The 22,911-nt window shown below is 39.8% G+C and overlaps 1 protein-coding gene across 1 annotated transcript in view; it reads right to left on the bottom strand.

Moving 5' to 3' along the window:
- Nucleotides 1-4: 4 nt before the first annotated feature.
- LOC113496024 (complexin) overlaps nucleotides 5-22,911 on the bottom strand; it is a gene marked incomplete in the record, with an annotated part of 329,152 nt that continues 306,245 nt past the window's right edge. Inside the window, 2 exon segments of the mRNA XM_026875078.1 lie at nucleotides 5-4,667; nucleotides 5,356-5,488. Of these exon segments, the coding sequence (XP_026730879.1) occupies nucleotides 4,594-4,667; nucleotides 5,356-5,488 (207 nt within the window).

Raw genomic sequence — 22,911 nt, 5'->3', positions numbered from 1 at the left:
CAAATAGTGGTACAATGTAGTTTATTATTTAACAACATGTTAGATAAACCATTTTCACATTCAACTTAACGTACATATGAAAATGGCTACCTCTAAACTTTTATACAATAACTAATAGGGACCTTGTAAATAAATATTAACAATGCTCCGCAACAGTTATGGCGAACAAAGTGGCAGCGAACAAGCGAATCTATGTCCTACAGTGATACAGTCGTGAAAAGAAAACTAACCTTATCAATATAAGAATAGAGTTGATTACGGCAGTTTGTGTACAGCCAAAAGATAGTTGCAAGTTAAACGGCCGACTCAATGTCTTAACATTAGAACAGGATCTGTATTTCATACTTTAAGAAACTTAGCTGCCTCCAAGAAAGGGTTTAGGATGACAGGCCGAAACAAGTGACCGCAGTAAAGATCCCGAGTTACGTCTCACATGTACCGTTCGGCCATTTCAACTACAATTCAGCAAAAAATCCTAACTTATTGTTAACAACAAGGTGTTCACAGAAGCTCAATCCGTTTTTTAATTACCTAAAAACATTTTCAACAATAACCTTTTTTGTTATTCATTCATAATCCCTAAGTTTAAATTTAATTGTGGATAAACTACTAACCTTTTCCTCTTTAATATAACAAGACAACACACATATGAACCCCGTTCACATATATTCACATATGTTTCTTACATTCTGTAAACTTGCAATTTATTTTAACACTAATAATGTCACTAATATTAAAAGCTAACCAACTAGTTCGTGTTTTGTGGGCCAATAACTATAATATATAAACAATACCCGACTAGGAAGAATGCGTGCGTCGTGAGATCACAACAATATTGGCAGAATAGTCGGGCAACACACACTTTCCTCCCCGTTTTACTATAACATATTTTCATAAAACTATTAAGAATCACATGGGACAATTTCGTGGACAGCGCAGTGAGAGGAAGCGCAATATCGATTGCTGGCTGTGGTAACCTGCGCTGCTGCTGCTGCTCTTAAGTAACCTGCGCTGTCGGAGAGCTCCCAACGAGTGTCACAATATCAACGAATACTGGCGTTAGTGTAAGAGCTCTTGCACGTGTGGTACAGTGTCGTTCTCTAATTGTTCATGCTATGTAATATAATGTGATGCCAGTCCGTGTTTTTGGTTCTCTCTACATGTCAGTATTATGCGATGTGAGCTGACACCAGACTGTAAAAGTCTCATAACGTCTCACCCACGGTAGTAAAGCAACATGTGTTAGTGGACAGAACGTGTCCGTAGAACAAATGCACCACCACACCGTAACATTATTACTTTATTTAATAAATGTAACAAGTAATGTCGTAAAATGTTATTTAGTCTACCATTTCATAACTCCTCTATGGATTTAAGAACAACGTGAAGTATTAAGAATACAGGTCGGGAAGGGTACTTTCAGAGACAAGCTTTAGAAGAAACGTTTGTAAAGCCATCGTAGGCCAAAAAGTCATATGTCTGGTACCCAAAACGATCTCAATTATTCTACAAACGGATGACTATTAATAAATAGTATATTACCCTGAGTATGAGACTCATAAGATTTGAAAACATCCAACTGTGACATCAGACTGTCTCCCACGTGGCAAAACATATAAAAATTGGTCGCAACATCTTGAATTCCTTAAAATTAATACTACATTTCTTCACGGAATCCAAAACTTTTGATTTTACAATTATATTTTATGTCTAAACTACACTTCTAACTTGTATTTGTCATTATTAATTTACTTCATTATAAAAAGAAATATATCACTACGTCAGGAAAAAATGGTGTTCTTAAAACAAGTTGGGCGATGAGCTCGATGTGTCGCAGCAGTAATCGTGACGTCATAAGTATATAAATAAACCTGACGTAGAAACTCCTTCCACATTGCAAGAAATAAATTCAATAACCATTTGATATCACCCAAATTCCGTCGGAAATCACACATGTAAGCAACGTTGCACTATTATACTATACACCGAACATTGAAAGCTTAATCGTATGCGTACAACAGCTTCTAGAAGCGTCTAAACATTGTTATAATTACAAACAACTTGGAAAATATGAATAAAAGAGAGAACGACACCAACACGCCAAGAGCTTTTAACACTTGTTAACTACGTCATGCAAAAAGCCTTACAAGTTATCGTAGAAAATCATCGGCCGGAGCAACGCGCTGCCATCTTGCTGGGCCACCGGGCCTTCAGCCGGATGGGGGTGACGGCCAGTTCAGTTCATTTTAAAGTAGTGACAATAAGTTCCCACTCCCAATTACACACCACGAGCTCGCTCTATACCAAAATAACGTTTTATGTAAACTATGATCTACATGAAGTCAACAACGTAGAACGCAGACTAAACTACGATAGATAGAAGATATAGTCAAAGTTTATAGATTAGTATTCTAACACACGAGAGGATTTATAAGAAAGTTTAGATTTGATAGAAGTTGGTCACCAGACAGGTCCAATGTACTTAACTCCTAGTATAGTATTTAATGCATACATACGTTTAGCTACGTCTGCCATGCACATGCGATACAACTATGTTATATATAACCTAACGGCTACTCACACATACATTGTGAAATATATAGTCGTGATGAGAGCTTACGTACAGCATGCGTGCGACAGAGGCAAGACGAGAGACAAGCCATGTCAGTAATACCGTGTGCAGTACAGTGCGAAAAAATAGTCGATTCTTATACTTCAGAAAAATAGTAGCAATCTCAATAAACAATCAGAAATTATTACTTTTTTATTTACATGTTTGTATATTGATTAGTTTATATATGTGAAGAGAAGGTAGGTGTAACTGACAGAATGTCAGCACAACGGAAACAAGTAAGCATCGTAACGTTAAGTGTAAGAGGAATATAATATAAAATAATGTTCGTATTTAGCACGCGATGCGATTTGTTCGTAATCGATATATCGATTGAACGCCGGACAACTCGGATCGGTATCGATTTATAAAGGCTGAACATTGACCAATTCTGAAGTACGAATAATTATAACCTAAATGTGACTACATACACTTGTAAGTCATATGATTAAACAATGTGGATTACAGTGTGCAGCGAATATGATGATTATGTATATAAATATATGTACCACTTGAACTATCTCAACATGAGATCTATACATATAATATATCTACTTTGCCAAACTTACTAAAGTATTGATAATGGCAAAAAGCATCGCGTGTCAAGAGCCTAAATAAAAATATAAAATACATGATGTGCTGATTGTAGAAATTGTAATCGGGACAGGTAAGATCTAGTAGAGGTGAGGGGACCCGTCCGTCACGAACATTGAAGATAGACAGGGTAGAGCTAAGAGCGCGAGCGGTCGTCGCCTTGCGCGCTTTACTTTATTCTTTATTCTTATATCACAGCTTTTGACGATAACAAATCTTTTGCATTTGCAGGTTTATTACTACGTGGACAACATTGTTCGAACAATTAGCACTGAGAGCGACCCCGCTGCCCCTTGACCTCGACACGTCGCCTCCTCGCTGCCCAAGACGGTGTAATCGCTCGAATAATTTGCTCACACCACGTGTTATTACCATGTGTTATTTAATTTTAATACCTAAGCGTAAAACATCGATAAAACGTTAGACGAGAACAACGCTTCGTGCGAAACGGTAACACAACGCGATCCATTACTCTTCACCTACAATATTTTACACTTTAAACACTAAATGAAAATTGATCTTATATTAAACATGCAAGAAAGAATTGGATAACGACAACTAGCGCGGCGAGTACCGCGACACCATAACAATTACCTATTTTATTCGATGTGGATATTAAGGCTAGGTCATTACATGTATGTACACCTAAACAAAATACGTTGACACAGATAAACACTGCATAAGCACGCATGCAAAAGATTTAGAGATTCGGAGGCAAAAGTGGAAGAGCGCATAGTTCGGCCGGGTTGGGGCCGGCGGCCGTGGAAAGCGTGGAATTTGGATGAAACCAGTCGATTCGGGACCGAATACATTGTTATTTCAATGTAAGTGCGAAATAGAGAAGGAGAAGGCGATAAATAGTCGAATGTCGAGTCTACACGCGTGCTAGAATTCTTATAATAATTTTCTTCCATTTTTATATAGATAACAATGTTCGATCTAGTTGTATTTATATTATTTCAACTTTACACTTAAATAACAATATATCACAAGCTTCAACATATAAAACGGATTGTTCCACTGGCGACGCGAGGCCGCTCGGTTTTCATGACTTTTTGACCGTACATTCGGAGTCGCGCTTCACGCTTTGTCCAGGGCAGCTTCCAACATTTTTTATGAATGTATAAAAATATTATTGCTCATTATCAAGCACCGACGCGCCATTAGCCAACTAGGTTCCGAAAAAAATTATTTTTCGAATCTCTCCTACATAAAGTTTGAGCGCGAATGATTGATACGTCCGAACGGAATGTTATTATTGTTGTTGTTTCGCAATCGGGGGTTGTGTGGGGTGGTGGCTGTGTACAGGGTGTGAAACAACGTCGTAACAATGACCTTAGCTCAGCTACATCATGTATTCAGATAGTGTACAGTACGGCGAGAGCCGCTCACTGCATCACGCACTTGCTCTCGATCTGCGACTTCAGTTCATTCACTTGCGTTTCGATGGTGTTCTTCAGTTCTGGAAAGTGAAAGGCAGAATATGAGCACCTGGGAACCGCGCTACTACTCTACGGTGCGGCACTTCGCACAGTCTTATATATGATTTACTGAATATTTCTACATTTTAATAAGAATATTTTGATAATTCACAGACATAAAACGAAAACTCATCATCGGCCTAGCCTTTTCGCAACTATGTTGGGGTCGGCTACCAGTCCAACTGGTTTCAGCTGAATACCTGTGTTTACAAGGAGCGACTGCCTATCTGACCTCCTCAATCCAGTTACCTGGGCAACACGACACCCCTTGGTTAGACTGGCTGTCAGACTTTTTCCGTATTTATTATTATTATTATTCTGACTACCTGTAACGACTGTCAAAGATGTAGGAATAACAGCCGGGACCCACAATTTAACGTGCCTTCCGAAACACGGAGGAACTCGCTATGACAAAGATGGTCACCCATCTACGGACCAACCGCGTCAAGCATAGCTTAACCTGTGATCGAATCACTTATGCGGTTATAGCACAGCCACGAGACCCAAAACGAAAACTAACTTAATTGAAATAGAATTCCGTAATGGAATAAAAACTGAAGGTTCTAGATCTCAAGTTTCTTCTTCATATAGTAATAGGCTTTAGATATTGTATACGTAAGTAAAGCCATGCGATTTGGAACTCAATGAAAATAGCACAAAGTCTCTTACTGGTAAACTCGTCCTGGTCTTCCAGCTCTGCCTCGGCGGCCAGCTCCTCAGGGGTTTTCTTCTTCCTCATGAGCGGGTTGTCGGGCTCGGCCTGCTGCTGCTCCACCACCTCCTCCTTCTTCGGGATTTTGTACTGGAACAGAATTAGCCGGTGTTTTAGGAGATTACGAATTAATCAGGAACATAATTGTTATCCAGTAATTGTATTCTCTTGTCCACATAAGAAAGAACAATAGCAAACTCTCATTCAAGTTTTTGTTGACATAATTTTGTTGCGTCTACTAATAATGATTGTTTCATCTAAAATTATAGAGGTTGGAATTTTGAAGAATACTGCTTTAAGGTTCACTGAAAAAAAAACATTAATATAATGCTGCAATGTAAACAGCCTAAATAAATTTTTGGCTTTTTATTCTTCATCTTCCCTTATCGTGTTATTGTCCATAAAATCAGCCGATGCTGAGATATTTTGTTGGTGTCTGGCCTAACCGAGGTACCAAGCTGTCGTCACAACATGAGCACAACATCTAACTATTCGTCTTCCTACCAAACAACTACAACAGTACTCTGTAATTTCTTTCTATTAAAATATTCTTGTCGTATGAGTTTGTAATCTCGATTAAAGAAACCATTGGTCACTTCTATCACTCATCTGGTTATACAACGGGTTCGACTTTTCCTTACCGATTTTTTTTTCATATTTACTCACCCTTTAAACCTTCTCTTGAAGGAATAATACGAATATTTCAAAATCTGTCAACAAAAACAAGTGAAATCGGTTCAGCCCTTCTCGAGTTTTAGCGAGACTAACGAACAGGGATTCATTTCAATATATATAGCTAGAGTAAATGATCATAGCTAAACATCAATGTTGATTCATTAAACTAATCGTGGCCAAGATTCCTATTACTATTATATAGACTATTTACTTATTATATTATTCTTACTTATTATAGACTATTACAACTAAAGTTTATGTTACCAAATAAAAGAAGAACATAAATGTTTATCTAAACACAACCATTCAGTCAGCTCAAAGCATTCTGCATCCCATTAAAGTCCTTATTATATTTTTCTCAGTAACAAGCTATGACGTTTTATAAACGGACAAGCTCGTGTTGCCAACCCTAATTTCCCAAAGGTATAGAGCAGTCGATTTTTGAACGGTCTGCTGTGTTGCTGCACTCAAATAGATTGGCTTATTTTCTGTAGAGACTTTTTCCCATGGCTGGGACTAACGCAAGCCTTATTGTAAGGTATTGCTGTTATTTGTGGAAAACAGTTGTTATCGTTATTTTATGATATTTCAAAGCGTTGCGAAAAAGAATGGTAACGATCTGAAATTAGATTTTTTTTTTCTTAAAAATGGAAGGATCATATATATTTTTTTTAACTTTTTAGACATAAAAACATTTTTCCATAATATTTTCTTAACGAAAATCACTGTTTACCCCTTTCACGAAAAAAGGCAATGTTAATAAAACACTAAAAAGTGCAACCAATCTTCCATCTATTCTATGACATAAGGCCTAATACTAGGCCCCAATTCTGATATTTACAATGTCCGATGAATGAAAACAGAAGCACTAACTGTAGCCAAGCAGGCATACATTGCGGCTACAAAATTACTAAATCTGTAGCCCTTAATTATCGATACAAATGATTTCTTTAGTAATGGTTAGTACATTAATTTTTATTAAGTAGTTTCGCGAAGTTAACGATCCTATGTCCCTTCCAACCTATATTAGTTTTATAAAAAACAATTTTATTTCTTTTGTTTTTCACAATATTAAAAAAGTTATCTAATATATAAAATTCCCGTGTCACGATGTTAGTTACCGTACTCCTCCGAAACGGCTTAACCGATTTTTACCAAATTTTATATGCGTATTCTGTAGGTCTGAGAATAGAACAACATCTATTTTTCATACCCCTAAGTGATAAGGGTTGCCCTCACTAAAAAAAAATATTTTATTTTTTGGACGAAATCGATTGTTTTTATTTTTTTTATGATGTGGCATTAAAAATACATACAGTTCAAAATTTTTACTTTTTTATAACCAACACATATTTTTTTATAGCCATTTTAGTAATTTTTCATCTCGATCGATAATTGATTAATTACAGTGTTTTTAACTGTATTTCGTATCTGTTTTTAGGAAAATGAACATTTATTTTCATTATTAAAGTTTATTCCTGATATTTGCTTAGTGTTACCAATCTTAAGATTCTTAAAATTTGCCACGCCTTAACTGATGAGTTAAATGCCACACTATACAAAGACTGAAGCCGGTCTCCCGTTTCACTCACACTATAAGACTCCTCTCACTCAGAACACAGTTTTCGGCCATCATTATTTTTGTGTATTTTTCACGATTAGTTCAGATCCATCAGATCAAGATTTAGTTAAAAAAAGCGATTTATATTACCTTAAAAAGTACTTTTTTTATTAGTTTTATGAAAAATCCACACGGTCATAAAAATCATTACAAAAATTCTGGCAAACTGCATAAGTCAACAACAGATTTTGTCTGTTTTTGTGTGTTCGAAAAAAAATGCAAAGGCGCTGATTTGAGCCATACTACAAGTAGATCCAGAAGTATGACAGATAAAAAATCCCAAAGAACCGAAGAACAAGTCCAGCAACAAAATACTGAAGAGCGTGTGAGCATGCCGCAATTGCGTCAAGAACAATCAGAAGATACACGAGCTGAGCCCAATGAAGTTATACGTTTAGAACAACGACAATCACATCGGTTCATGCGTCCAGCATTCCAGTATGAGCCCGATATTGAATATTATGCTCATTCAAAAGTGGTAATTGGTGCTTTGGATGAGGAATGTCCACATTGTCATGCTCTGAATTTAAAAATTGCGCCACCTGGGATGTGTTGCGCGTCAGGAAAAGTGCGCCTACTTGAAATTGAAACATCACCTGAACCATCGAATGGTTTACTTATCGGCACGGGTCCAGATTGTAACGTAAATCCCTGAAGTCAATTCGAACATTCAATTAATACTTTCAAATGACATCGTTTGGAGCAACAGAAATAGTTCGAAATACTAATGCTAATGGTCAACAATATAATTCTGCATTCAAAATCAGAGTCCAAGTTTATCATAAAATGGGCTCATTGCTACCCATGCCAAACGAACCACATATTTTTTTACAAATTTTTCTACTGCCAATCGTGTGAAGGCACGTTGTGACTATAATCACCTTGATTCGTTTTCGCATGGTCAGCGACTTGGACGCTCTATTGATCGAGCACAATTAATTGTTTAAAATATTCAAATCACATATGCACAAATTACAAAGCAATAATCACTCCATTATAATTGCCATTAATCCTGATAAAACACCAGCTGGAGGACATATTGATGCACCTGTTGTTAAAGACGTTGCTGGAATCATGGTTGGCGATCGTACAGGTACACGAGAAATTGTGATACGTAGAAGAAATAATAATCTTCATTGCTGATACACATCGTTCATATGATGCTCTCCAATATATTAATATTCCATATTCTGAAAGGGGCAAGACGGATATTGCATTTAATGTCTATTTGTGGCTTAGATTTGAGTACACCACGTTTTTCACACCGGCTTAGCATGTACGTAGCATGGTTTGTGCTAGCTCAAGATGGGTTAACAAAAAATATTGTTCACGTTGTAGCATTGAAAGATTATTATTGTTTGTTAGTGTTACTGTCATAATTAATATGTGATTATGTAATTTAAAAAAAAATACAATATCTTGAAAATAATACTGTTTGGCGTTTGTTATTTTTATATTCCCTTATAGTTCATAGCGCTCCATGCCTATTTCACGCATATACCACATACTTACAAACTATTATTAAGTAAGTTACTTTTTGTCAACACTAGAATTTATCTAGAAACTAGAAATTATTTATGAGGCAATACAGCGTTTGCTGGGTCAGCTAGTATCAATATAAAAATTAAATTAAGGGAAATAAAACATTTGCATAGGACTCGAAATAAAAACAATCAGAAAAAGTGATTAAACAATCTATTCCTCAATCGACCAAGTTAGTTAATATACGATTAAGTTAACTAAGATATGTTGTGTAAAGCGTCTGCTTCTCTTACAAATACCAGCGCAATATTCTATAAATTAAAATGAGCGCTGACAATTTGAAGACAATACAAATCCATTTCATCTGAGATCGATGACAAAGCGGCTTAGTTATGAAATAGAATATCACCCGGCGGGCTCGCAGCAATCCTCTTTCCCTTAATCTGAAATTGATTACATGCAGCAGAGAAAAGAAAAACTAATTTATTTTTATTTTAAAGCATTTTTTCCCGCTACATTTCTCCAGGGACCTCGTTAGCTTGAGAATATCGGACTCAAATTAGATTTTATTATAATTTTAAAAGATTCTTAGTGGACGTTTTAACGTAAAGCATGAAACCTATTTTGATTAATTTGGTCTGAGTTTATAGAACTGCGGATCTACGTCAGCTTGTCTGAATCAAAAATAATGAACTTGAATAAATATTATATTAATTAATTAATAAATACACGGTAAAATTGGTGAGTCTCAAAATATACCAATAAAAAAAAAACTGTGAGTAGAAATTTACAAATTAACTTATAGATACTAGACAGATTTAATACAGCAACTAATAAGAACCCTAGTTCCTAGATTGAGTTTACTAGGTAAATACGCAGGGCTGTTAAAATTAAGAGCTACAAAAGTGCAACCGGAACGACAAACAAACATACAAAAAAGAAAGTGAGTGTATTAAAACATGGGAAAATATTAGTGTTATTTTTGTTAAACTAAACTTAAGCCAAATACATTTGTAATGACTCTATGAGGTATGGCAGCTCGGCTCCAGGTTACACATAAACGTTATTTAGGATGGGGAAAAAGTCTTTTCGCATTATAATTTATGTATAAACTTGTAATAAAATCTTTTTGGCGATAATATTTGTTTCTGGCTCGTTTTGGTATAATTGAAAGTTAAAATTTTAAAGAACATAATCCCAAATTCTAATTAGGAAAATGTGTGATTTTCATTTGTTTTTCGTACTGTCAAGATGAGCGAATCTAATGAAGAAATTCGATACATTTTAAAATTTTACTACAAAAATGGTAAAAATGCAACGCAAGCCGCGAAAAATTGCGATTTTTATAGGCTTAGTGCAGTGTCTGTGAGAGAAGCACAAAATTGGTTTAAACGTTTTCAATCCGGAAATTAATATGTCAAAGATGCACCTCGCTCTGGTCGCCCTATCTATAATTATACTAATATATGAAGCTGAAGAGTTTGTTTGTTTGTTTGTTTGAACGCGCTAATCTCAGGAACTACTGGTCCAAATTGAAAAAATATTTGTGTTGAATAGACCATTCATCGAGGAAGGCTTTAGGCTATAAACCATCACGCTGCGACTAATAGGAGCGAAGATAGGTACAATGGAAAATGTGAAAAAACAGGGCGGGTATAAATCATAACTTATAACTTCTACCCACGGGGACGAAGTCGCGGGCAACAACTAGTTACGGATAAAATGAATGCCATTTTTAAAAAGCAAGATCGACATATCAGTACATCATAACTGAAGAACTGGGAATTGACCACAAAACTGTTTTGGCGCGTTTGAAAAAAGCTGGATACACAAAAAAGCTCGATATTTGGGTACCTCACGAGCTCACTGAAAGAAACCTAATGAACCGTGTATTCATTTGTGATTCTTTATTACGACGTAATGAAACCGAATCATTTTTGAAGAAACTGATAACTGGTGATGAAAATGATGAAATAGTGGATCACGTACGACAAGAACGTGCGAAAAAGGTCGTGGTCAAAGGCCGGTCAGACTTCACAGACTGTGGCGTAACCCGGGTTTATTCGCAATAAGGTGATGTTGTGCTTGTGGTGGGATTGGCAGGGCATTATTCATTATGAGCTATTACCACCAGGCAGGACTATCGATTCTGAACTCTACTGCGAACAACTGGTGAGATTAAAGCAAGAAATTGAGAGAAAGCGGCCAGAATTCATCAACAGAAGGGGTGTGGTGTTCCATGATAACGCTAGACCTCACACATATATAGCCGCTCAGCAAAAATTAAGAGAGTTGGGCAGGGAGGTGTTAATGCATCCGCCGTATAGTCCTGACCTTGCACCTTCAGATTTCCACCTGTTTCGGTCTCTTCAGAATTCTTTAGGCAGTGTTAGATCACGAGAGGACTACCAAATCCACTTGTCGCGGTATTTTGATGAGAAGTCCCAAAATTTTTATAGCAATGGGATCATGTCCCCACCTACAAGATGGCAAAAGGTTATCGAACAAAATGGTACATACCTACATACTTAAGTTAAATGTAAATAGACTATACTAAAAAATGTTTTGAATTGTCTTAAAAAATGCGAATTAACTTTTTCCCCAACCTTTATATCAACAAACAGAACATCATTGTTATTTGATTTTCCTCTCTGCTTCGATATTCTTCTGTCTTCTAGCGTCGTTTTAGCTACAAGGAAGTCAACCTGACTCGATTAGGGAGTCACGCATTAATACGGACTCCCTACTAGAGTCAATTTAACATCCAAGAGCTCCTTCTTCTTTTTCTTTTCTCTGCTTTTCTGTGGTTCTTGATAGTTCTTAAAGAGATACACATTAAATTTAAAAGTAAGATTTCACAAATAGGTCGTGAATCAGGAGATACTACATTTAAAGATATAAACACATAACTACATTAAGATTTTGTAAACACATGAAAGTGATAACTAAAGTTCAGGGGTTAAATAAAATAAATGTAAACGAAATAAGAAAATTGCCATAGAAGGTAACATATTCATTAATTTCATAATACTATTTATTGTCCACAAAAGCACTGCAATGTGCGGACCTATTTATAACTTAAAGATTTTTACTTAGGAGTATTATGTGAAGCCAACATTTAATTTTGTTTGTACCAAAACATGATTAGAGAGATATAAGAATTTGAACGAGGGGGAAATATTCCGAGACTTATTTCCTGGTACAACTTTTGACATCTACAAAGTATTTATTCCTTACTATAGTAATAATACTTGACACCTACGCAGTATAATGCTATATCGGGGGTTTCATTACCCCGGTGATCCGGTCCAATTTGGGCAAGATTGCAGCTCCCGCGCTAACCGTGTTACGGAACTCATCTGACAAGACCTTGGTTTAGCCGACATGTTTATAGAAGCAGATTGTAGTCCGCGGTGAGGCACGACCAGCGGAACCGGCTACAACAACAAGCGTATTAGGTTTGTGTAATGAAAGCTGTTACCTTACAGATATTACTGCTTGCAAAATACGTTTTGAGTTGGTTTCCTATGTCGAACGAAACGAATAATTAATTTGTAAGAGATATTTGAGGTTTAAAATAATTTTCAAGACGTGTAACTAACTACATTTAGATACCATTAAGGCATGTTTAGTTACAATCGCAGTTACTTCACAAACGACTGTGTGTCTGCTTGTAGCCGTGTTATAGGCTTGATGTAACACGTGCTATAATATCACCGCCGGACATTGACACACGAGATGCTTATTAACACGCAAAACAAGACATCTTGACTCTAGCGTCCAGTGGGTGAAGATTTTTAACCTAAGGGGTTAAATCGTGTAATTTAATTATTGGAGGAATAAATAATAAACGGTTGCCCTGCTCACTACAGGAGAGAGGTCAGAGAATGGTTGGACCAACAATATCTAAATATATGGATTGGAACAGATAGGCTCATACCATGATTAGCAAGGCTTTTGGCACTTAGAATATTAAATAAACTTCTCTAGTACACAAAAATGGGAATTACAAAAAAACCTAAGGCCATAGAAGACAAAAAAATCGCTGAGAGTTAGGCAAATCGGCATTTATTTTCAAAAACCCCTTCTAAGTCCAATATCCTCTTCCGAGTCCGAAACCTCTTTCGTGTGAGTTCTTACACACAAGTAGGCACCGATATTTGGGTCACATTATGCTGAAGAATTTATGAGACAGCTCACAACACAATTGCTGCCTCATTATTAATTCCTAAATGTTTCCAATCAATACCCTAATTCATTATAACAATTAATTTATAATTCACAAAGCGTCGGCCATGATTAACGTACACGATTAGGCAGTCCTGTGCCTGTCCGTTCATGATAGCCGTTTGATAAATAATTTTCGTGGAGTTGGCAACACTGCCAACCGTTGTGAGCGACTCACGCGACTGCAATTAATGTTAATGACGACTTCTCAATGAAACTAGTTTTTTATATAAATATTAAAAGCTTAAAAACTATTTCAAAACAACAACAAATTAGAGCACGTAAACGTTTGTAGAAAGCTATTCTAAACGAAACGCTTGTGCGTGGCTAGGGGCAGCTTACCGTATCCTACAAGAAATTAATAAAGATAAACAGATTACTGAAATGAAATGAAATTATTTATTCTGAAAATAGGATATATCATCACTTTTACGTGTCTTTTTGAGAACGCTGGAACCGACATTTCCTATCGGACTACCCTGAGAATATATGAAATACCCTGAAATATTGAAACAAACATATGGGTATTTTTTTAAATCCAGAAAAAAATTGCGTGTATTAACTAATGCAGTAGAGAGTAGAGTATTTCTTTATAAGGAGCATACTCCCAAAATATTTTTTTTTTAAATATAATATAAATTTTTAAAATCTTTTTTTGGGTAGTTTACAATTAATAAAGGATTTAATGGTTTGGTACGCGATGATGGCAAGAGACCGGACGGTATGTCTTTGTTCCCTTGGAAGATGGGTAGGCCTTTAGTGTGGGACGCCACTTGTGTCGATACTCTTGCGCCATCTCACCTTCCCGGCTCTTCGAGCTGCGCTGGCTCTGCTGCCACGGCTGCTGAAAACCTCAAACGGCGCAAATATAGTAATCTAGATGGTGGTTACTTCTTTTTGCCGTTTGTGGTCAAAACTTTAGGGCCGGCGGGGGCGGAGTGCCAAAACGCTTTGCTAGGTAAAGACCTAGCAAAGCGTTTGTACCCGTCTTGTTGACACTTCTCGCGACCCAAAGGCTGGCTTTTACCTCGCTCAGAGGATTAGCATTGCCATTCAACGTGGCAATGCTGCCAGCCTTTTGGGCACACTCCCAGCCGGCAGTGATGCCGATGAATTTTTTGATGCTGTATTTTAATTTTTGTTTTCGGTTTTTTTTTTGTACTTATTTTAAGTGTACATATGTAGATCCTATTTTTGTGAATATTAAAAAAGAGGATTGAAAAATAAAACAAAGTATAAAAAAAAACTCTATTTGATTGTTGCGTTAGTATTCTGTTCGTAGTTAAAGGGCAACGCGCCACGGCACAAGTACCAGGGTCTCATAGTCGAGCAGAGCTCTTCACTTAATTAAGGGCAGTCATCAAAGTCTGGCATCATTTTGTCACGTTCCCGCGTACATTGAAAGTTGCCAGAACTCGCGTAAAAGTTTCCCCAATGCAAGTTTTAATTGTGAGGGTTAGAGACTGCGGCCCCACTGACGGAGAGTATTCAGTATTATAGGATCCGTTGCTAAGGTCTATGTTTTATTGTATGATTCAATTAAATTTTTGAAAAAATATTGTGTTAGAGATTTTTTTCTAGGAGGGTTTGGTTTGACGCAAACGATTTAATCTAAAACCTAACAACATACTTAATCTAAAATTAACAGTTGTACCTACAATCGTAATTTTGTGATATATCTTTATTATTTTTCGATTGTAATATAATCTTCATATAACCGGACGGTCATGTACAAATTGTATACATGTGTGCCTGTCTGTCTGTGTCATCATAGCTCCCGAACGGATTTAGCTATTTCAATTTAGTTTGTTTTGTATTAAAATTGAATTATGTGTGAGTGTTATTAAACATGTTCGAATAAAATCGAGCCATTTAAAAGTTGTGGCAGCTGGAAGTAGGAAATAATAACAAAAATAGTACCCTGAAGGCTTAATTAAGAGAGTTCTTAGCTTCGTTCGATGATAAAATTGATGGTAGAAAAAATCTTTTTTAAATAGTAATATTAAATGTAAAAAATAAGTAAGTTAAATAGAAAAATAAGTTAATTAGTTAAAATAAGTTAAAAAATATAAAAGTAAAGTGTTAAATGTTAAATTAAACATAATTGCAAAAGTTTAAAACACGTGAAGGCATTTTAACATGTTTTAATTCGTGAGTATCATAGAAAACACTGCGTAGATCGATTGAAGGAAAATTCAAGAGAGTTATTACCGAATACAAGAATCCAGCTCTTAAATAGTATCAGTAATCATAATAATTATTAAAAAAAATTACTGATACCGTTTTTAAAAGATGTCAAAATCGCTAACACTTGTAATTGGCACCCCGCAGTCAGCCAACTCGAAATTACCCAGGGTCCTTTGACGTAGCCATTTAGGGTACAAATTTTATTAGCGACGGAAAGCGTTGGAACACTTCAGGGGAAGGGAGGCGCGGTAATGGCTCCCGTAATAGATGCAGCCGGCGAGAAATGTAAGTTTTGAAGTGTCGCCAATTTCGATAAGTTCCGTGTAGGTAGGTCGTCTTAGATGCTTGCCTACTGCCGAGGCATGGTAAGGTGAAAGGTATATTAATGCATGACTGAAATAAACTGATAAAACGAAATATTTGTGGATCAATAGCAAACATATTTTGTATTCGAATAACATTGATTCTCATTTTTAATCACTTTGCTTTTTAGCTATGTGCTAGAACATTTCAAATTGGCGATAACTGTATCATCATTGGCCTAGCCTTTTCCCAACTATGTTGGGGTCGGCTACCAGTCCAACCGGTTTCAGCTAAGTACCAGTGTTTTACAAGGAGCGACTGCCTATCTGACCTCCTCAACCCAGTTACCTGGGCAACACGATACCCCTTGGTTAGACGGGCTGTCAGACTTTTTCAAGCTTCTGACTACCTGTAACGACTGTCAAAGATGTAGGAATAACAGCCGGGACCCACAATTTAACGTGCCTTCCGAAACACGGAGGAACTCGTTATGACAAAGATGGTCACCCATCTACAGACCAACCGCATCAAGCATAGCTTAACCTGTGATCGTATCACTTATGCGGTTATAGCTTAGCCACGAGCAATAACTGTAGTTATTACAAAAATATGAAGTACAGTTATTTGAGTTGCTCTTTGTTAGGGGTTTTGCGAGTTCCTAACGAGATTTTCTTTACAATACTATTGTTAGGGTTCGGGATTGGTTTTATGATTCCCAAGCAGTCTAGTTCGTCTTATTCAAGAATTCTTTTTTTGCCTCCCGAGCGTTTGTGGGCTTTTTGCGCTTAAATTGCCCATAATTTGCCGCGAGAGCAGCACAATGGAGGAAAATTACACTAAAATTGGCACTTCGTCTTAAAACTGGCTTAATGCAGGGTTGGGAACTAGGGCGGTTACTGAAAGGTACTTATACCTAGCATGCGAGGAGGTTAAGTGTGGTCGTATGTTGGTTATTTTCTCGGTAACTTAGATTCGTAGTTAACACATTCTTTCTGAGTTAGAGTAGCTCGAGTGACTGCGGGCAGGAGGATTACAAGTATACTCGACAAAATAGTAACTTGGATGACAGAACACAACCTAGAGTTAAATTTTAATAAAACTAAAATTATGTCCTTCTATCCACATCAGAAAACTCCTTTAGAAATAAAATTTAATTACAATAATGCTGAAATAGAAACTGTTAAAGAATTCAACCTACTCGGCTTATCTTTAGATACAAATATAAACTGGAAATCACATATTAAAAAGATCAGGTCAAAGTTATCAAAATTCGCCTATGCCCTCCGTGAAATTAAAAAAGCAACAAATCTCTCTACTGCTCTGGTTACGTATTATGCCTATGCAAACGCATGGTTAAACTACGGCGTTATACTATGGGGTAATAGTACAGACGCATCCACACTTTTCATACTACAAAAACGACTTATTAGAATATTAGCTAACATAGAAAACACGGACAGCTGCAAACCCTATTTTAAAGAACATAAAATTCTAACCCTTCCCTCCATATATATCTTAGAAATATGCAAATTCGTTAGACATAATCAAAAACTCTTCACTACACGCGAACACATAGAAACTAACTATACACTGCGACACAAAAACAGGCTAAACCTACCACAGTCTAAGCTGACAATACACTCTACAAGTACTTTAGTAATGTCAGTCAAAATATACAATAAATTACCAGATAAAATTAAAAATGAACAAAAATGTAACATATTTATAAACAATTTAAAACAATTCCTCATCCAAAAATGTTATTATAGTATAAAAGAATATTTAAGTGATAAAGTAAATAATTAAAACAGAAATAAATAAATAGTGTTAATTTATATAGAATAATAATAAAATGTATTTATAATTTAAATTCATAGAAATGTAGATACGAATACCAAAACCAAATGTAGATAAGAATTGTAGAAATACTTTACCTATATTATTATTAATTTGTAAAACTGAAAATGTTATTAATAGCCCTCCTCCAAATTCTTATTTTTGTTATGCCCGACAGGGCCCACAATGCTCCAAAACTAATGTATCTTATGTACCTACCACCTAAGTTCACATTGTGGAATGCAATAAACGTATTGAGTATTGAGTATTGAGTATTGATTTAATTATTTACTTAGGAATATGACCTTTTACGTAATTTGGAAACTTTAAATCTTGTATCAAATAACAAGCCATTTAAATTATCGACTACGAGAACTCCTCAGTTGTTAACAGATATACATGATTCTAGTAGGTAAAGAGAAGAAAGTGTCAAGTGTAAATACTACTACTATAGGTCTCACATATTATTTTTTCATTACGAATGCTTGTTCAACCTCCACGCAACGACCCCACAGGACAATTCCATACCTTAGCGTGGAGGTTACCTAGCCATGGAAAGCCGTCATTAATTACTAAAATAATTTTCAAATCCACCAGGCCGCTGGTTCTCGAAATATAACGTTAAAAAAAACTAACTCTTCACCTTTATAAAATTAAGTAGTTGAAAATTAAATACTGAACTTTGATCATATTGTCACCGCGACCGCGCTCCGAGGTGGACGTGTATTTTGCAAACTGTATCGGCAAGCGCGGCGTATGCCGACGCTAGTTATTTCTGCAAAATGAGCGAAAAATTAGTAGCAAATGAGCTACTAGCGTTTCTACAACAGAAGCTGGATGTCATGGACGAGGTGTCTGCTATCCAGATCTGTTCATCGAATTTCAGCGAGGATGACATCGCTGCGTCTAAGCTGCTTGTGTTCAAGTTGCTGAACAAGAGCGACCAGATGGTGTCCCGTAGGCGTGACGGGACAAAGAAGAGTCTGCAAGATGTAATCACGCTGCTGAAGGAGACCGATCCCGACGATGTGCCGACGTTTGTGGCAAAGGACTTAAACAAGTTACCTCCTGTCACCTTCGACCACGTCGACGTAACGTGCCTTTTGAAGGACATCGTCTCCCTAAAGGCAAGTCTTGCAGATGTGCACAGGAAGCTGGAGGCATCCTAGAAAGATGTCACAGATTTGCGCAAGGAAGTCGTTGAATTGCGCACTTCTGTGAATAAAACTGGGTCAAACTCATCCACGTAGCGCCACGCAAACTGCACGACCAAATAAACAGCTGGTCAGCGTTTGCGCCTCCGCTGTTCCCCTACACAATCTGGTCCCACAACCGAGGAACCGGGCGGACGAAGACGGTTTCGTAACGGTGCTGAAAAGGAAGCACCGGAAACGAACTAATCAGAACTGCTGCGGCAAGGCTCCTGTTGAGCCCCAAACAAGGGTGAGAGCTGCGCAGCCGAATACTCCGGTGTACATATCTCGCCTACACTACAGCATCCGGGCGGAGGACATCGCCGACTACGTGCGCCAAAAGGTGCGGTACGCGCCGAGAGTGCAGCTGCTGGAGTCGCGCCGGAACGTCAATTTCAAGGCGTTCGTGGTGCGCGTCCCTAACTGCTTCCTGCACCTCGTCATGGACGATAACTTTTGGCCGCAAGGAGTGGTTTTCCGTCGCTTCCGCGGACAAATCCCGACCGAACGCACAAACACCTAGTGCTAGGAAGTGTTACTAATATAGTTTTAAGATTTTTATTTACTAACCAATACTGTATACTTTATATATATGTTAGTCTGTAAGGTATATATCTATGGGCCATGTTGCCTGAAAATAAATAAATTTATTATTATTATTATTTGTATCTCTTTATAGTCACGGGATCACTTCATGTGAAGAGACCCGGTCCTTTTTAAAGGCTTGCACGGGGACACAGGTCCAGCATGTAGAGGCCTTGTTGAGAACTTTAATCTAAAATGTGATGGGGTATCTACCAGGGGCCATCCACCCCTGCTCTATTAAAGAACAAACATGGACGACCCAAGGTAGCTACAAAACTATTGCAAGAATGTGTGTATGAACAATTAGGCTATTATATTATGATAAGTTATGTGGACCAGTTAGTTGGATTTTCCAGAAAACTATGACACCTGCCTCTCTACACATGGTAATGTAAATAAATTGGCAGGCGGTGACTCGCCGCTCACTAGATGGGCCCCCTATGATACCGTCACGATTGACAGCAGGTGGGCAACAACAGTGCGAGCGGCTAGGGGTGTAGAGAGGTGCGACACCGATTTCACCATCGCGGGTCACAGACCCGGAGCGGGTTTCCTCGTTATTACGCCATGAGACACTTCCACCCCCGAGCATATAGCTCTAGCGACCCCTCTCTAGCCAGCCAGTTAAGGCAAGAAAGAGCTGGGAGTCCCCATAAAGAGTGACCCCTTTTTTTTTTTTTTTTTGGTTAGGCGGGGGAATCCTCATGGACACCCACCTCCTCCAGGGGGAGGAAGTGGGTAGTGTCAGACTCTTACTGACTAAACCTTAACCGCCGTACAGCGTCCCCGTATTTAGTAGGTGCGCGGGCATGCATAGCATTTCAACACGCACCGACTGCGGGGCACCGTCGGCTAATAGATGCCGACGGCTTCCTTCGTTTCGGAGGCCGACGTGTAGAGAGCGTTGGCCTCCCCACCTGGTACTAGGACCACATCCACTGCACAAAATGTGGCCCCCCGTCGGGGTCCTATAAACAGACGACAAACACCCCCGTGCATGTCGCCTAGGGCCTTAGTTAGGGCGGGAGAGCGCGCTCATGCGCTGCTCTGCGCCGACCCATCCGACGTCTTCGTATTTGAGGCGCGTTCGGGTCGTCTTCCCGCGCGCGCTCCGCTACCTCCTTCTGGGACATAACGGTCTCGCAGAAGAAGGACAACGCGTCCCACGCTGTGCGTCTGCTGAGGGTAGCAGCGACTACAGCTGACAGCGAGGCGACATCGACGCCTCCCAGCGCCAAGGTGAGCTCGGCGCGAGGCTCCGCAAAGGCGGGACATACGGCTAGTGTATGCAGTGCGGTGTCATCTTGATCACCGCACTGATGGCACGCAGTCGTCACCTCCCTACGTGCAACTCGGTGCAAGTAATGGCCAAAGGCCCCGTGCCCAGTCAGCACCTGCGTGAGCGGTATGTTAAAACGCCGTACCGCCTCTCCACCCACGGTTGCAAATTTGGCGGATTGCCTCCACCGTGGCCCACCCAGCTGTCGGATTCGCTAGCCGGAGCTCCCAAGTCCGCATTGCATCGAGTCGGGCTTCTCTGCACCATATCTCGCGTTCTCTGGGCAAGGGTTCGTCCCCCCGGGACCGGAGCTCGGTGTAGCGGGTGTAAAGGTCCGCCAACACTTTTGCGTCCAGATCCCACGGAAGCGTGCCAGCCAAGACACACGCGGCTTCGTGACCAACGGTCCGATAAGCGCGGGCGATCCTATTGGCGACAGCGCGCTGCGAGCTGAGCAGGACCGCCCGCGTTTTGGAAGTCAGTGCGTCAGACCAAATGGGTGCGCCGTATAGTGCCATTGATCGAATTACCGAGGCGTATAGACGACGACACCCGATATCAGGGCCCCCAATGTTTGGCAGGAGTCTCCCGAGAGCAGCTGCGGCGGACCGAAGTCTCGGTGCCAGCCGTTTGAAGTGCTCTCGGAAACTCAACCCTCTGTCGAGGACCAGTCCCAGGTACTTCATCGTGCCTGACAGTGGGATCCTTGCTTCCTCCACCGCTAGGCACGCCTCCATGTATGTTCGGCCCCGGGGCCGCGTAGCACCAGTACCTCGGTCTTCTCTATTGCAACTTCCAGCCCGAGAAGACGAATGCGGTCCACGAGAAGATGGACGCCGCAGGCCGCACGCCTTAAACAATCTTCCTGGTTGGCCCCTCTTACCAACCAACAGGGTGTCATCTGCATAACAAACAACCTGCATTGCTGGGAGTAGAGTGCCTCGCAATGCCCAGTCGTATCCGATGTTCCACAAGAGAGGTCCTAAGACTGACCCCTGTGGAACACCGCACCCGGTAGGTTGCCGGTGAGGACCGGACGCACTGGAATATGCCGATAAATCTATCGCGTAAGTAGTCCGCCACGATATTCTGCAAGTATAGCGGTACTCCGTGATATTGGAGCGCCGCCTTAATACATTGATGCGGCAGCGAATTAAAGGCATTGGCGATGTCAAGCCGATACCGCCAACGCCATTCCACCTCGCGGCACTGACTCCGCGGCGAACTTCTTCACAATAGCCAGAGCGTCCATTGTTGACCGGCCTGTCCTAAAAACCAAACTGGAACTCTGATAGGTCAGGCCCCGTACCCGTCAGATGCCGAACGATACGGGTGGCAACGATGCGCTCGAGGAGCTTGCCTGTCTCGTCGAGCAGTACGATAGGCCGGTAGCCAGATGCCGAGTCCGCCGGTCGTCCTTCCTTCCGAAGGAGCACGAGCTGCCCCGTCTTCCAGATTTTTAGGGAATCTCCCTGCCACTAAACAGGCATTGAAGAGACCCCGCAACCGGTCTTTAAGAGGACCCACAGCTAGGGAAATAGCTCTAGCCGGTACCCCGTCAGGTCCAGGAGCAGTCTTCTTGGTCCGGAGGCGTTGGGTAACCGCCTCCAACTCTCCTTCGGTTATTTCCTCCAGTTCGACACGTGAACACGCGGTACCCATAGCTGGAGGAGTAAAGTCAGTCCGGTGAGATGGGAACAGGGACGTGACGATGTTACTGAGGAGTTGAGGGGCCATAGATTCCGTGAGCGGAGGCGCCGCGGCACGAAGTTTGTTACGGGCTGCTAGGTACGGGCGACCCCACGGATCTCGGTTCAACTCCTCGTACATCTCTTCCCTAGCTGCGGTCTTCGCCTGTAGTATGGCCAGGCGTAGAGTTAATCGGGCTGCGCGGTAGGCCTCGTAAAGAAGGGCCTCCGCGGCTTCGTCCCTGTTCGCCCTTCGTCTGTGCCGTGAGCGGTGGCGTGAACAACGGCGCTGCGCAGCAAATACACGGCCTGTCTCAGCCCTGCTATCTCTTGCGACCCACCAGTAGACCGCCCGACGATTGGACCGTCTCCGGACCCGAGGCATTGCTGCGTCGCAGACCGCTGTAATGGTCCTACGAAACAACTCCGCCTGTCAT

The sequence above is a fragment of the Trichoplusia ni genome, chromosome 7, assembly GCF_003590095.1.
Source record: "Trichoplusia ni isolate ovarian cell line Hi5 chromosome 7, tn1, whole genome shotgun sequence".
Classification (NCBI taxonomy): Eukaryota; Metazoa; Arthropoda; class Insecta; order Lepidoptera; family Noctuidae; genus Trichoplusia; species Trichoplusia ni.
The sequence above is the reverse complement of the archived record's forward strand: the minus strand, read 5'-3'. Positions and strand labels throughout refer to the sequence as shown.